Source organism: Serinus canaria, chromosome 1 (genome assembly GCF_022539315.1).
Source record: "Serinus canaria isolate serCan28SL12 chromosome 1, serCan2020, whole genome shotgun sequence".
In the NCBI taxonomy this organism is placed as follows: Eukaryota; Metazoa; Chordata; class Aves; order Passeriformes; family Fringillidae; genus Serinus; species Serinus canaria.
Window position 1 is genome coordinate 20,541,021 of NC_066313.1, and position 12,649 is coordinate 20,553,669.

Genomic DNA, 12,649 nt, shown 5'->3' on the forward strand with positions numbered 1-12,649 from the left:
AGATTACCAAGAAGCAGTGGTATAAACTGGCGTACAGCAAGTGCTCTGACACATTTTTTCCACAGAAAAGTACCACTTTGAATAAATAACTTTAGTGGGGGAGGGAGCGGGATGGTTCTCTGGCTGTTTTGTGTTGAATTTTATGTGGCAGTTTATATTGTTCCTTGTATGTTGCTAAATAAAACGTACCAAACATTTTGCAGATCTGTTTTTAACTGAGCAAAATAAACTGAAATAACTACTTGTGATGCTGAATTTTGGCTGCTAGTAGGACTTTGCATCCACATAGCTTTGTCTGGCAGGAGACTGCTAGGCTCGTTATGAAAATAAAGTGAGTGGGAGAAGAGCCACAGTCGTGGAACTAAAATGAAACTTCCCTGACTATAAAATAAGTTTTGCTACTGCAAAATGGATGGATTGGAAAGTTCTGGGAGGAGATAGGCTCCATCACATCTGGACTACATTCCCCGGCAGTCTTCGCGTCGCCCCGCCGGCCTTCCCCCACCTGCGGCGTGCAGGTGCGTGCGGTGGCTGCCGGGACTGGTAGTCCCTGGGGAGAGAAGGGAAGGGCAGTGCACGGCAGGCCGGCCGGGTGGACGGGGTGCGGAGCCATGGACAAGCTGAAGCGGGTGCTGAGCGGCCGCGACGCGGAGGAGCCAAGCGGCCTGCCCGAGGTAGCGCTGCCGCCCCGCTGCCGGGCGGGGGGACCGGGCCGCCCGTCCCCGGCGTGCTCGGCGCGGTGGCGGAGCAGCCGCCCCGAGAAGGCGCCGGTGGCATGGGCGGGCGGTCCCGCGTCGGCTCCGCCCGCACTGCCCCCGCGGGTGCCGGAGCCGCGGCGTGGCCCGCTTCCCGCGGGACGCTCGGGAGGGTGCCTGAACAGGACACGGCGCTGCCGCGCCTGAGAGGAAGTTTTCGCGCTCGGTAGGAGGCAAGAGCTATAAGTAAAGAAGTTGCGCTTTGTTTTTTTTCTCGTTTCCAGGTTATCGATGCGACTTCCTTAGGGTGGGGCACCCGAGTGAAAGGTTTCATTGCGTGTTTTGCGATCGGATGCCTGTGCTCGATCTTGGTAAGGACTTTTTGCCAGATCTCCCCAGTATATGAGTTTCAGGAGCCCAGATAATTACAGCCTCCCTCTGTGCTGCTGCTTGATTTTTCCGAGTCTCTGAGGAGACCTTTGACTCGGTTCCAGTTAGATGCAATACACTGACTCTTAACAAGAATGCCAATAAACGCGATTTACTTTCGTATGCATAATTCTGCAGTTTCACTTGAAGTTTTCCTAACAGTTCTTTTGGTGACATGACACTTCTTGGATATATATGTTTGTTTCAATTTAAAACCTGTTAATTTCCCCTCCCCCTCTCTCTAAATGTTCCTTTTTAGGGTAGTTGTCTGCTATGGATACCAAAGAAAGGGCTGGTACTCTTTGCTGTGTTTTATACCCTGGGGAATATTGCATCCATTGGGAGGTAACAATCTTTATATATAATTTCCCTAATACAGAGGAGAAAAAAAAGCAGAATGATAGTGAATGAGTGGTAGAAGCTGTTGCATTTGCGAGAGATTTCCTTTTGTAGATAATTTTCTTGTTGAATTCTACAGAACAGCATTTACCCAGTAGTGCCCTGAAATGGTAAGGAAAATTTAATTTTTTTAATTGTTATTAGTAGTGCATTCAAGGTAAAAGTTGCTCATCAATAAACAGGAATCACACTCATGCTGTAAGCATTGAGGTTTTTTTATTTGTTAATTCCTCCTTCTCCAGATAAAAATAATTCTTTGCCATTTTGCATGTGGCAGTGTTCTGTTTGTTTTGGTGAGTATGTTTGGGGCAGTCTGTCTGTCAGGGCAAGCATATGTAGTAAGACTTCCTGGCCTTCGAGGTTCCTGAAGCAAAGCCCTGCATGCTCTGTGACAAGCCCAGGTTTCTGTGATTGTGGAAACTTAGCATGATGCAAGAAAGCATAAATGATAGAATTGGAAGAAATATGCTAATGGGGCAGAATAATATAGTTTATGAGGTAGAAATATCACTTCAGATAAAATTTTCACCTTGTGTAATGCATCCAGTATCCATTACCAGGGCCCTAAATGAGGCTGCAGACTTGGTAAGGGATCAGAGAATGGATGCAGGCATGAAAACAGCCTTTTATGTAGAGGAATTGGGTTGGATTACCTGGCAGTCCATGCAGAGCCTCTGCAGATGGTCTTCTTGAAAAGCAGACTTAAATAGCATTTTTGAAAAGCAGGTTAGAAAAGCATTTGTCAAGGATGATCTGATTGGAGCTGACCTTGGCCTGTGCTTCTAACTTGATAATTCTGCTCTACTTCTGTTAATTTTAACTGAACAAGTGTGAATAAAATTGTAAATACCTTGCACAAAGAAAGGGGGAAATGGATTTTGTCTCGTTGTATAATCCCATTTCTTTTGTTTTGCTGCACTGATTACCATATCAACACAGTGTACTAATGCCCCTATGGCAGCAGACAGTTTAATCTTACCGAGTTTCACTTTTGCCTTTCTCATTTCGGTGTTGATGTTCATCTCGACTTGTTTTTCGCAGCACCATGTTTCTTATGGGACCAATGAAACAATTGAAGCGGATGTTTGAGCCTACACGTTTGATTGCTACAATTGTTATGCTAGTAAGTATCCAAGGAGTCACTTTTAACTCATACAAACCTGGCAACAATTTTCATTGTGAAGTCCTTTCATATCCATGGATCCAGCTATGGCTCAGGATCTGCCTGGGGGTGGTTTTTTGGTTCGTGTTTTTGTCTTTTCTTAAATTGTTGAACGATGCACATCTGGAGTGGAAGGGTAAGTGTGGCAGCAGAAAAACAGCTCTCTGTTTGGCAAAAGTGAGCTGAAGCCAGCTTGTTTAGCTAAATGAACATTAAGGGTCTGTGGCTGGTGTGTGTGAACCATGCATTTGCTTTTTTAGGGTTCTTGAGGTCACAGCATCATATTTATGTGTGCTCTAAGAAGTGTATGATGGGAAATGAATTTTTTTTAAAGTTGTCCTATGGATGTTGCTAGATATTTTATTTTGCATGATTTTGTCTTTTTATATTGGGTCTGATTGCCTTGAAGGAGCTGTGTAGGTATTTCTACATTGATAAAATCATCTCTTTGTAGCAAAGCAGCTGGGAAAACTGTGCCTTGGTAACCTTGCATTTGTGATCTTTCCACCTGGCTGATAGCTTCAGGTTTTGAAACTTGTATGACAGAATGAAACTGCAAATTCAGCATTCAGTGGAGTCACCCTTGGGATTATACTATTTTCAGAAGATGGAAGTTATAGCAAACCTTGTGTTGTGTGTGTTTCTGTGTCTGAAAGTTGCTGATAAGTTTTAGACTGACTCTTCTTTAAAGTACACAGGGTTTTTTTTTTTTTGTCTTTGTGCCTTTCCTGTTTGCTCCTGGCAAGTCAAAAAGTTGAAAGGTGGTTTAACTTGCATGAAGCTCCCATTTTCAGTCTGAATGTCTTCAGAGTGCCTGCTTGCATCAGCACTTCCCAGTTTCTCTTTATGCATCCAGAGATGCTGCAGAGCTTGAGAAATTGACTGTGTATGCTCACAGATCCAAGCAAGAAACTACTGTGTGGTGTGTGTGTGGGTGTGTGTGTGTTTTGTATGCATTCAGAATGCCTGGAGTCAGGAGAATTCCTGGAATGTTGTTCACTGGGATAAAGCCAGTCATTACATGTATGATGCAGTATTTAGACCAATGTATAAATCACCACCTTAAAACTAATGGAAGAACTGCATTTATTGTCTGTACTGGTTGAGCTCAAGTAGATGATTTCATTGGCAATGCATGTCTTAGTGTGTGAATATGCAGTACTATATGTTTGGTTTTTTTCCATTGTAGTAGAAGGACGCACATTATAATCTCTAGTAGCACAATGGTGCATATGTATCTATAGGCTGTTAGATGCTGATGAAAGAAGATGAATTATCAGCATCTAACATAGATAAATGAGCTGTCATATCTTAAATTGAAAATGAAAACTAATAAGAGGTGTCTGTTAAAACTAAGGATTAAAGCAGATGATGATCCTACTATTCCCCAAGATTTTACCTGTAGTAAAGAAAGACACAGTGCAACTCCGAAAACAGAAAAAGCGCTGGTTTGAATGACTGTGCCTTACTTCACTACATACTCAGGAGAGCTACAAAGCAATAGCCCGAAGTTCTTAAAAGTGTAGCATGGTTTTAATTGGTGAGCTTTTAAGTAATGACATAACTTCAATGCTATGGTAACCATGTAATCATCAGGAACTGCACAGAAGCAGAAAGACTAAGAGTGGTAACTGAAAAGTATTTTAAAATTTTACTTATCCAAAATGATGAAATGTGTTGCGTGCCTGTGACACCAAGAAGTGTGTGGGATGGAGTAGGGACCTGCAAAAGAGCTTCAGGAACCTCTTCCTCTCGCTCTTTTGCAGCCATAAAATCATTTTCTGTCACCCTGATATTTTCTGATTGCTTTAATTCACTTCAGAAATCTAATAGCGAGAGCATTTTAAATACAACAAACTTTAAAATATGAGGAACTCTTATGATGCAGAATTGAATAAAACTGTGAAATGATGTAATTGATTTCTGCTTCTGTGAAGGACCTCATTACAGTGTTGCAATATTTATAGAAACTAGAGTTGTTTCTATTTTTAGTTAAAATAATTTGTTTTCTTCTAGTTGTGCCTCATACTAACACTGTGTTCCGCTTTCTGGGTGAGTACTGGAGTCCTGTATATATATATATATATAACTGGAGTTAATGGAACTGGAGTACTGGAGTCCTGTATGTATATATAAATGGAGTTAATGGAACTGGAGTATATTTTAAAAGTAAGATTCTTTCACTGTTGTCTCTGCTGTGTTTCTTTCCCTCTCCCCTCTCCTCTCCCCTCCAGTGGCGTAAGGCAGGACTCGCGCTGCTTTTCTGCATCTTACAGTTTTTTGCCATGGCATGGTAAGTGATTTCCTCCCTACACACTCCACTTTCTGTTGCACCTGACACCAGTAGCTGAATTGTGAATGGATATTGATGTTGAGTTGGGGGAAGGAAAATTTTTACCTTGTCAATCCCTTAAATTCAAGACAATGCATCAGTGAGGAGCTGACCTGTTCACTTCTTGGTCTCTCACACCACTACAGAGGCTGTGGAGACAGAGCTCAGGGCTCCATTTCTAGAGGAAGTTCCTTTGATTTCTCTGAGCATGAACTGAGCTTGTTTTTTTTCTTTCCCTTTTAAATCAATTTGTTGCCTACCATCTGGTATTCCTCTTTTACACTCTCCTGAATTTGTCTCATTCAGAGACCCAGTTATGCCAATCAAACTGTCAGTGTTCATGTTAACATATGATCTGTGCAAGGTCACCAAAGGAGTGCACAAACTGATATAGACACCTAGCCAGCCCTCAACGCTTATCTTGCCTACCTATAGGTGTTGGAGCATGAAGAATACTGGATGCAGGAGAGCTGTGTTTAAAATGCTTTCACAACATCCCCCTCTGTTTTGCCCTAGAGTTTCATACCCTGGCTGGGCTAAAATGTCTTGCAAGGATACTCCTTCCTGTTACTCACAAAATCAGAGCTTCATTTTGGTTATGTAACTTGCAGTTTAGAATATCAGAGGGGTTGTTCTTATTTGTGATTCTAATAAAATCTGACATGAAAAGTAACTTTCAAAATCTTTCTTCTTAGGTACAGCATTTCCTTCATACCATATGCAAGGTAAGTTTCTCTACTGTCTTACTCTTTGTCATTTTGAGGTTTAATCATACAGAAGATTAGCTTAGAGAAGCATTGTCATGTGTCATGGCTTTAGAAGGTTTTCCATGGTGTAGGAAATACAAGTAGTTACATCTGAAAATGTAAGCATTTTCAGTAGTTACATCTGAATAAGCATTTTCTCTACAGGGAGAACACAAATGGAGAAAATGAGAAGGCTTCCCATAGGAATATGTAAGCTTGCTGACCAAATGCTGAGCATAAGACTTACCTTTGGAATGCCTGAATATTAGTCCAAACTGCTACTAGACAAGTGTATTCTTCTGTGTCCCTTTTGTCTTTTTCTCCCCCATGAGCACTGTTCTGTATGAGCACAGTTGTGTCTCCTGCCCCATGCTTCTGCAGTGCCCTGCCTCAGTGCAGCCTTGCAGGTGTCACTTTTGCAGCAGGTGGGCACTGAGCAGACCTGCTTGTCTCTAAGGCATTTGTGTAGTCATGCAAATCATGTTAATGCAATTAATACATGGTCAGCTGATCTCTACAGTCCTCAGTGTCAGTGGGATAGCAGCCTGGAATGACTCTTGTCAAATCATGTAACTCAGGCGACTATCATTCTCATGTGTTTTTTTCTTTCTCCTGCCTATAGGGATGCTGTGAAGAAATGTGTTTCAGTCTGTCTGTCCTAACAGGAATACTGGATGCCTCATAGAGTAATAGGAACTGTGTTGCATCACTGTGCTGTGTAGTTTCCTACTTCTGTCTTGAACACCTGCCTTTCAGCTGCTTTTTAGAAGCTCCTTGTGTTACACCCAGTGTCTGCAGTTGCTTGGGTTTGTATGCAATGGTGTCTGTGGGACAGGGGCTTGTGATCAAATGACATTCAGTCTGGCAGAAGAACTGGGCAGAGGTCCACAATTTTTTATGCTGATTCTTGCATAAATTCATGTATTTGGTTTTGCAAAAGTTTCAAAGTAATTTGTGAAATCTGTAAAGTGAAGACCTTGACTCTGGTGGGACTATGCCAGTTCTAGAGTTGAAACAACTTGGGATTTTTTAAAATAGCCTTATGTCACTTAATCTTTGCACTGTTTGCCTTAGATAATGGAATTGGTATTCTTTCTTTTCCTGTCTCTCTTGAAAGATTTTAGGTTTATGAGGCTTCTAAAAGATGTAATTCTAAAACCAAACACAGTTTGGGCTAACCATGAAATGTTTGCATCTTTAATGAAATATTTAATTCTCAGTCCATACTGATAGTCTTTCCTTAAAAGGGACATTTTAGTATGAAAAATCTTGTTCCTATTGGAAAAGCACTTGTAAAATAAGGTCCATTGATGTTTTCAGCTACCAGGAACCTGAGTTCCTTTCCTTGCTCATGGTTGCAAGGTAGGAAGCTGACATTTTTCACATGAAGTGAGGTGTTTCTCTTCTCCTGCAGGTGTAGCATAAGAGCAATGCAAAGGGCATGGTAGGCAAGCAATAAAGTAATTTATGTATGTCCTTTCTCAAAGGACAAACTGTCATAATGTAGAAGTGGGCTATTGTTTTTAAGCAGCCTGGGTCAGGGAGAAGACATTTGCTTCTGAACTTGAAAATAAGTTAAAACTCCAATATTTTTTTTTGTTTCTTTGTAAGCGGAATCAGTTTTCTTTCTGCTAAAACTCTTGCACACACCAGTGAACTTCTCTGCATGGAGGAGAAAGCACAATATTCTGTGCAAGCAAGGAAAGCGTGAAACAATCCTTCTGCCAACTCCAAACAAGTGCTGAATGTTCTGTATCCAAATTCCAAGGCCACTCTGTTTTCTACATCTTCTGAGCTACATATAATCATTTACTCCCACAGCATTGCAGTGGTTATTGTAATTCTGAGTACAGATTCCTGCTTCTGCTGTGTGAGATAATGTTTAACTACTTTCCCATTTCGTCTTACCAAGTTGTCTTGCTGAAGCCAATGTTTAAGATTATGGTTTTCCAGTGCACTCAAGTGGGGAACTGAGGCATCTCTTCCTCAATCTACTAAGAGTTTGGTTGTTAAAGAGCATTGTGTTTGCATGGCAAGTGTATCCCTGACTTGTACCAGAAAGACTTTAATGCAGGAAAAATCTGGATCTACGTGGCTGTGAAGTATAAGCTCACAGTGAAGGCAAATAGTTCTATGGCTTCCAGAAAGTTACTAAGAAATTAATTAATCCAAAATCTTAAATTTAAGTGTCCTTCTGATAATTTATAAAGGTCAGTACCACCCACTTGTAAGGATTCTCTAAAAAAAAAAAAAAATTTAAGATTCCCTTTGTGGATGTACAAAAGAGAGATTTTGACAAGCATTCTGTGGATTCCAGGTGCCAGAATTACTGTTGCAAAGGAATTTGAATGGAAAATGCCACCTTGGAAAGACAACACTGATGTTGGGATGAAACAGTTATGCAGATTCAAGTGCTGCGTCCTGGTGCTTTTTTTACCTCCCAGGTAAAAAAAGCACCAGGTTAGTGTTGAAATAAATGTGTTGACTATTACTTCTTGAAAGGATGATTTGGTTAAATTCCCAAGAGAGACTGGGAATTAAAGAAAACTGATCCTTCTCTTCCCTGGCTGATCAAAGACAAGTGTCTAAACTGATGTGTGTCTTTTTTTATCAGGGACTAAGTTCAAAACCTAACTTGCATCAGTCAAAGGACCTATGCCAGTCCTTTCTTAGGACTTTGATAATGTTTACAAAATTCCTTCTGTATAAGGAAAATTGAAATGCAACCCTAATGCCTTTTATATTCCAATATTCCTTTAATTTTAGCGTCTCTGAATGTCCCTGGAAAAAGCTACAAGCACAGTATCCATTGTTTCTCCTTCCCCTCTCCAACTAAGTTACGTTAACTCCTATCATCATTCCAGGTTCAGCAGCCATGATAACAGAATTTGACTTTTGGGATTCTTTTTTTGATTACTTCAGATTAGGAGGAGTACATGCCTTTTTCTTATTCCTTGACTAGCTTGGGCAGGATTCTGGTAGCCTGACTCTCTTCTGGAAGAACAGTACAGTTTGGTATGGTGAATATTAGTTTTTAAATGTGCACTAGTTCTAGCTAACTAGAACCTTTTAGCTGGCTCTTATGAACACAGCCAATTAGAAGTAGGAAATTTATGAAAATACCAGTAGATAGTACATAAATGGATTTTTGTCCTTTTCCCCTCTCCTCTCAGTTTAAAACCGTAAATCCAGCTTCACAGCCTTTTTAGTCAGGAAGAGAGAAGAACAAATCTTCATTTGACTGCACAGCACATTGAGTATAAGTAATTGTGCCCTTACGGGAAGGGAAGATGGCAAGGGCACAAGGATCACAAGAGTGCCACTGGGGTTTATATTGCCCCTGAGTGTTGTATTTTGTTCCTGGGGACATCAGACTGTAGGAGAGACTTGCCACATTCTTACCAATATGTGAAACATACCCAGGGTTTGTTGCTTCACCTACAAGCAGTTTTTATTTAAAATAGCTCTCCCAGAACAAAACTCTTTAGATTCTTACTCACTTTTAAATAGTTGTAGTAAGGCTGTTGACAAGTTTATCAGCAAAAGAAATTTCCCCTTTACTGAAGTACTTTATTTTATATGATTTTTACATAACTGGGGAGTAAACTATATAAATATTCCTTCTTGAGTAGTTTTCAGTCTGAATTAGATTATATCATTATATCTTTTTTTTGGTCATTAAACCTACTTTGTGTTTAGTTTTGGTATCATCAGCTTTAGTTATCTGCTTGGCAGAAAGCATGGTGGTAATTTCTGAAACTTTCCATCTCACTGTCCTTGAGGGCAGGAATGTTTGTTGTGTGCGCTCTACTGTGAAGAGAGAGCTTCTGGTTGGAACCACAAAGCTCCTTCCTTCCAAAAGTCCTTGCTCAGTTGCCTACAGTGCTTAACTCAAGGCTGACTTCCCTAAGGAAACTTCTTTGATGTTGGGTGCCCATCTCAGTAGGATTTGGTGTTATAACAGAAAGTGCATTTGGCTCAGCCTGTTGACCAATTTGCCCATTTTTTTCACTTATTGTTGTACAAATAACAACCTCAACCAAGCAGCCTTAGCATACAGTTCTAGCAGGAAATTTGTCAGCTGATTCATAGCTGGATCAGCTGACTTTCCAGCTATATTAGAAAGGGAAATAGGGAGGCTGGCAGTCACCTGTTCCCAAAGTACTGAGACTCTATACACTGAAATATGGGATTTTTTTTTTACTACTTCAACATTTTGCTCTGTTTCATGTGATGAAGTCCATTATGAATACTTGTACTATCTGAAATGGTTCAACACTGATGATACGAACAATTTAATCTCATTTAGTATTTATAGTAATTGTTCATGAGCTGTTATGAAAACCAAGGAAGAATTTTCTGACACAAGTTGAAATTCTTTTCAGAAACCATGTTTTTAAAAGGAAAGTGTGTTGGGCTCTATGTGGGCCTACAGCTTCCTAAAAACAGTTCTTCCTTCATTTCGGTACTTAATCATGTTCATGAAAGTGAGATCACTGTGCTATTTGTAAACTGAGATGGAGGAGGATGTTTAAACATGTTTGTCTTAAATAGTGATGTTTACAACCATAGCAAATGATGACCATTTTGGAGGGAAAGCACACAAATGGTTTATTGTCTTAAAACCATGTGCCTCACTGTAATGTGACTAAATTTTTTTACCAGCTGTGGAATTGTTTTGTAAAATAAAAACCAAACTCAGAAAAATTCTCTGCAATTTTTTATACTGTTACTGGTTGTGTTTCCTGATGTGCTTTTTCTATGTATTTACACTGTTTGATTTTTTCTTTGATAAACTTTTTTTTCTGTCTTACAATTTTTTCTGTAATGAAGTGAAACCCTTGCAAGTGCTGTTTATTTCCTTCAATAAAGTAATCACTGCATTAAATTAATTGTTTTTACAGTTAATGTTCTTAATATTCTTATGGCCTTTTAAACGATGCTGATTCTCCAGATGATGCTGAAATTGCTGTGGGTAGTTTGTTTCCTTTTGTTTGTGTGTTTAGTTTTTAAAATTATTGTCCTGTCCTCACTTCCTTTCCTGTGCACACAACTTGTACTGCTGGGGGGAGTTTTTGTGTCACCAGTGTTTTGCAGCAGCTTCACCCAGCAGTTGCAGGCACCTAGACAACTGGTTGGCATGAGTGGAGTTGTTAAGGTGAGGATTTTTTTTTTTATTATTTAATATTTATTTACCTTAAGAGTCAACCTAGATATACCAACAAGCTATCCTTAGTCCGTGCTACAGAGGAAATAATGCCTGGTGCTATTCTGTTAGCAAAGACAACAGGAAGCAACACCCCTCTGAAAAAAATATGCTCTGAGTGCTGATGTACACTCAATAAAATGTAAATGAAGTAAAATACCAATGATTTATGAAGTTGTGTTAAAAATAATTAGAGGCAATTTTTTTTTCTTAGCTTTCAAAGAGCTGGTCTGTTTAAGTGTGTGCCTACTATGCTGTGGTTTGATATTCTTTGGCAGCATATCAAGACTGTGTGTCCATCAGGCTGTTTAGGGTATGTTACTCTGTCTCCTAACTGACAGGCAGGTGGGTTTTTTTCCCTGTCTGCAAGGGTGGTGGTGAGACTTGGGTGCTGTGGGAGACTGTGTTAAGTTTTCAATTATATTTTTCTTTCTTTGTTTTTGTTGATTGTTCTTCTAAGCAAGCTCTGTCTCACAGCTGACTGAACTGAAATTTCTGTCCTACAGGAAACTCCAAAGTTGCATTTGGAATACAAGCAGTAGCTTGTATTCAGTAGTATAGAAGCTATGGGGTTTGCATATTATGTTTTTGGAAAGGTTAGTGTCCCAGGAATGTCAGGAAAGCTGGATACATCTGTGTCATATCAAGGCAACTGCAATTTCCCATAGGGCAATAAATTCTTTCTCTGTCTAATAGCTTAGAGGTATCTTGCTTGCCTAACTCAACCTCCTGCATAACAACAAAACTGTTGAACTTTGCCCCTTCATTGTCATGCTGAGGTCTTAATACTTGAATGATTTAAAAAAAAAAAAGTGAACTCTTCATTTGAAATCCATAAACAATGATCAGCCGCACTAAACTGCATTCTGTTGATGAATTTGCACTTTAGAAATGCTCTGAATGGGTTTGTCAGTTGTGCAACAGCATCTAGTCCCTGAATCCCATTACCTTGCAAAGTCACCAGTATTCAAATTCAGTTAAAAGGCTCTTGAAAAGCTGCTGTAATGTCTGCCCCTTTCCCTTCTCCTTCCTCAAGGTCTGATTTGCAAGAGAAGGTATTTAATGGATGTGAGCCATTCAAAGGTGGGGGTTGATATTTATTTTCCATCCCTTGATCATACCTTTCCTGTTGAGCTCAGCCTTGGTTGCAATATGTGTGGGGATACAGGCTTGGAACTGCCCAGCCATGAAGTGCTGGGGATTCCTAAAGGGGAAAAAATTTCTGGTTTTCTCAGTTTTCAGAAGAAAGCTGCTGGTGAATTAGAGATGGAATAGTCTTGTCTAAGCTGCCAATCTTTGGGATTGCTATTTTAAGTTAGCCTGGTTGAAACCCTTTTAAGTTTCTCTTGTGTTCCCTTGTGGCATCTCTAAGAGAAGTTATTCCCAAGAATTCGTGCTTCAAAACCTCTGTGGGAATAAGTGTGGAGTAACATGAGTGTAGTGTAAAAATGGTACAATGAAAGTGTCACCTGGTCAGTATGATTTCATTGCAGCTCTGAGCGGCTGTCATGCCCTAAAAGCTGGGGAAATACTGAAAGCTGGAGGGGGGCTTTGTACCAGGCATGTAGTTACACAGGACAAGGGTGAACAGCTTCATACTGGAAGAGGGGAGGTTTAGATTAAGGATTAGGAAGAAATCCTTTACTGTACGAGTAGTGAGGCACAGGAACAGATTGCCCA

The 12,649-nt window shown here is 40.2% G+C and overlaps 1 protein-coding gene across 1 annotated transcript; it reads left to right on the top strand.

Annotated features, from left to right (window-relative positions):
• Positions 1-512: 512 nt before the first annotated feature.
• SFT2D2 (SFT2 domain containing 2) lies at positions 513-10,275 on the top strand. The gene is made up of 8 exons (XM_009102529.4): positions 513-674; positions 980-1,066; positions 1,384-1,469; positions 2,565-2,646; positions 4,702-4,737; positions 4,920-4,978; positions 5,713-5,742; positions 6,386-10,275. Exons 1-8 carry the CDS (start codon positions 612-614, stop codon positions 6,423-6,425), a joined length of 483 nt encoding a protein of 160 aa, XP_009100777.1. The 5' UTR covers positions 513-611; the 3' UTR covers positions 6,426-10,275.
• Positions 10,276-12,649: the final 2,374 nt, after the last annotated feature.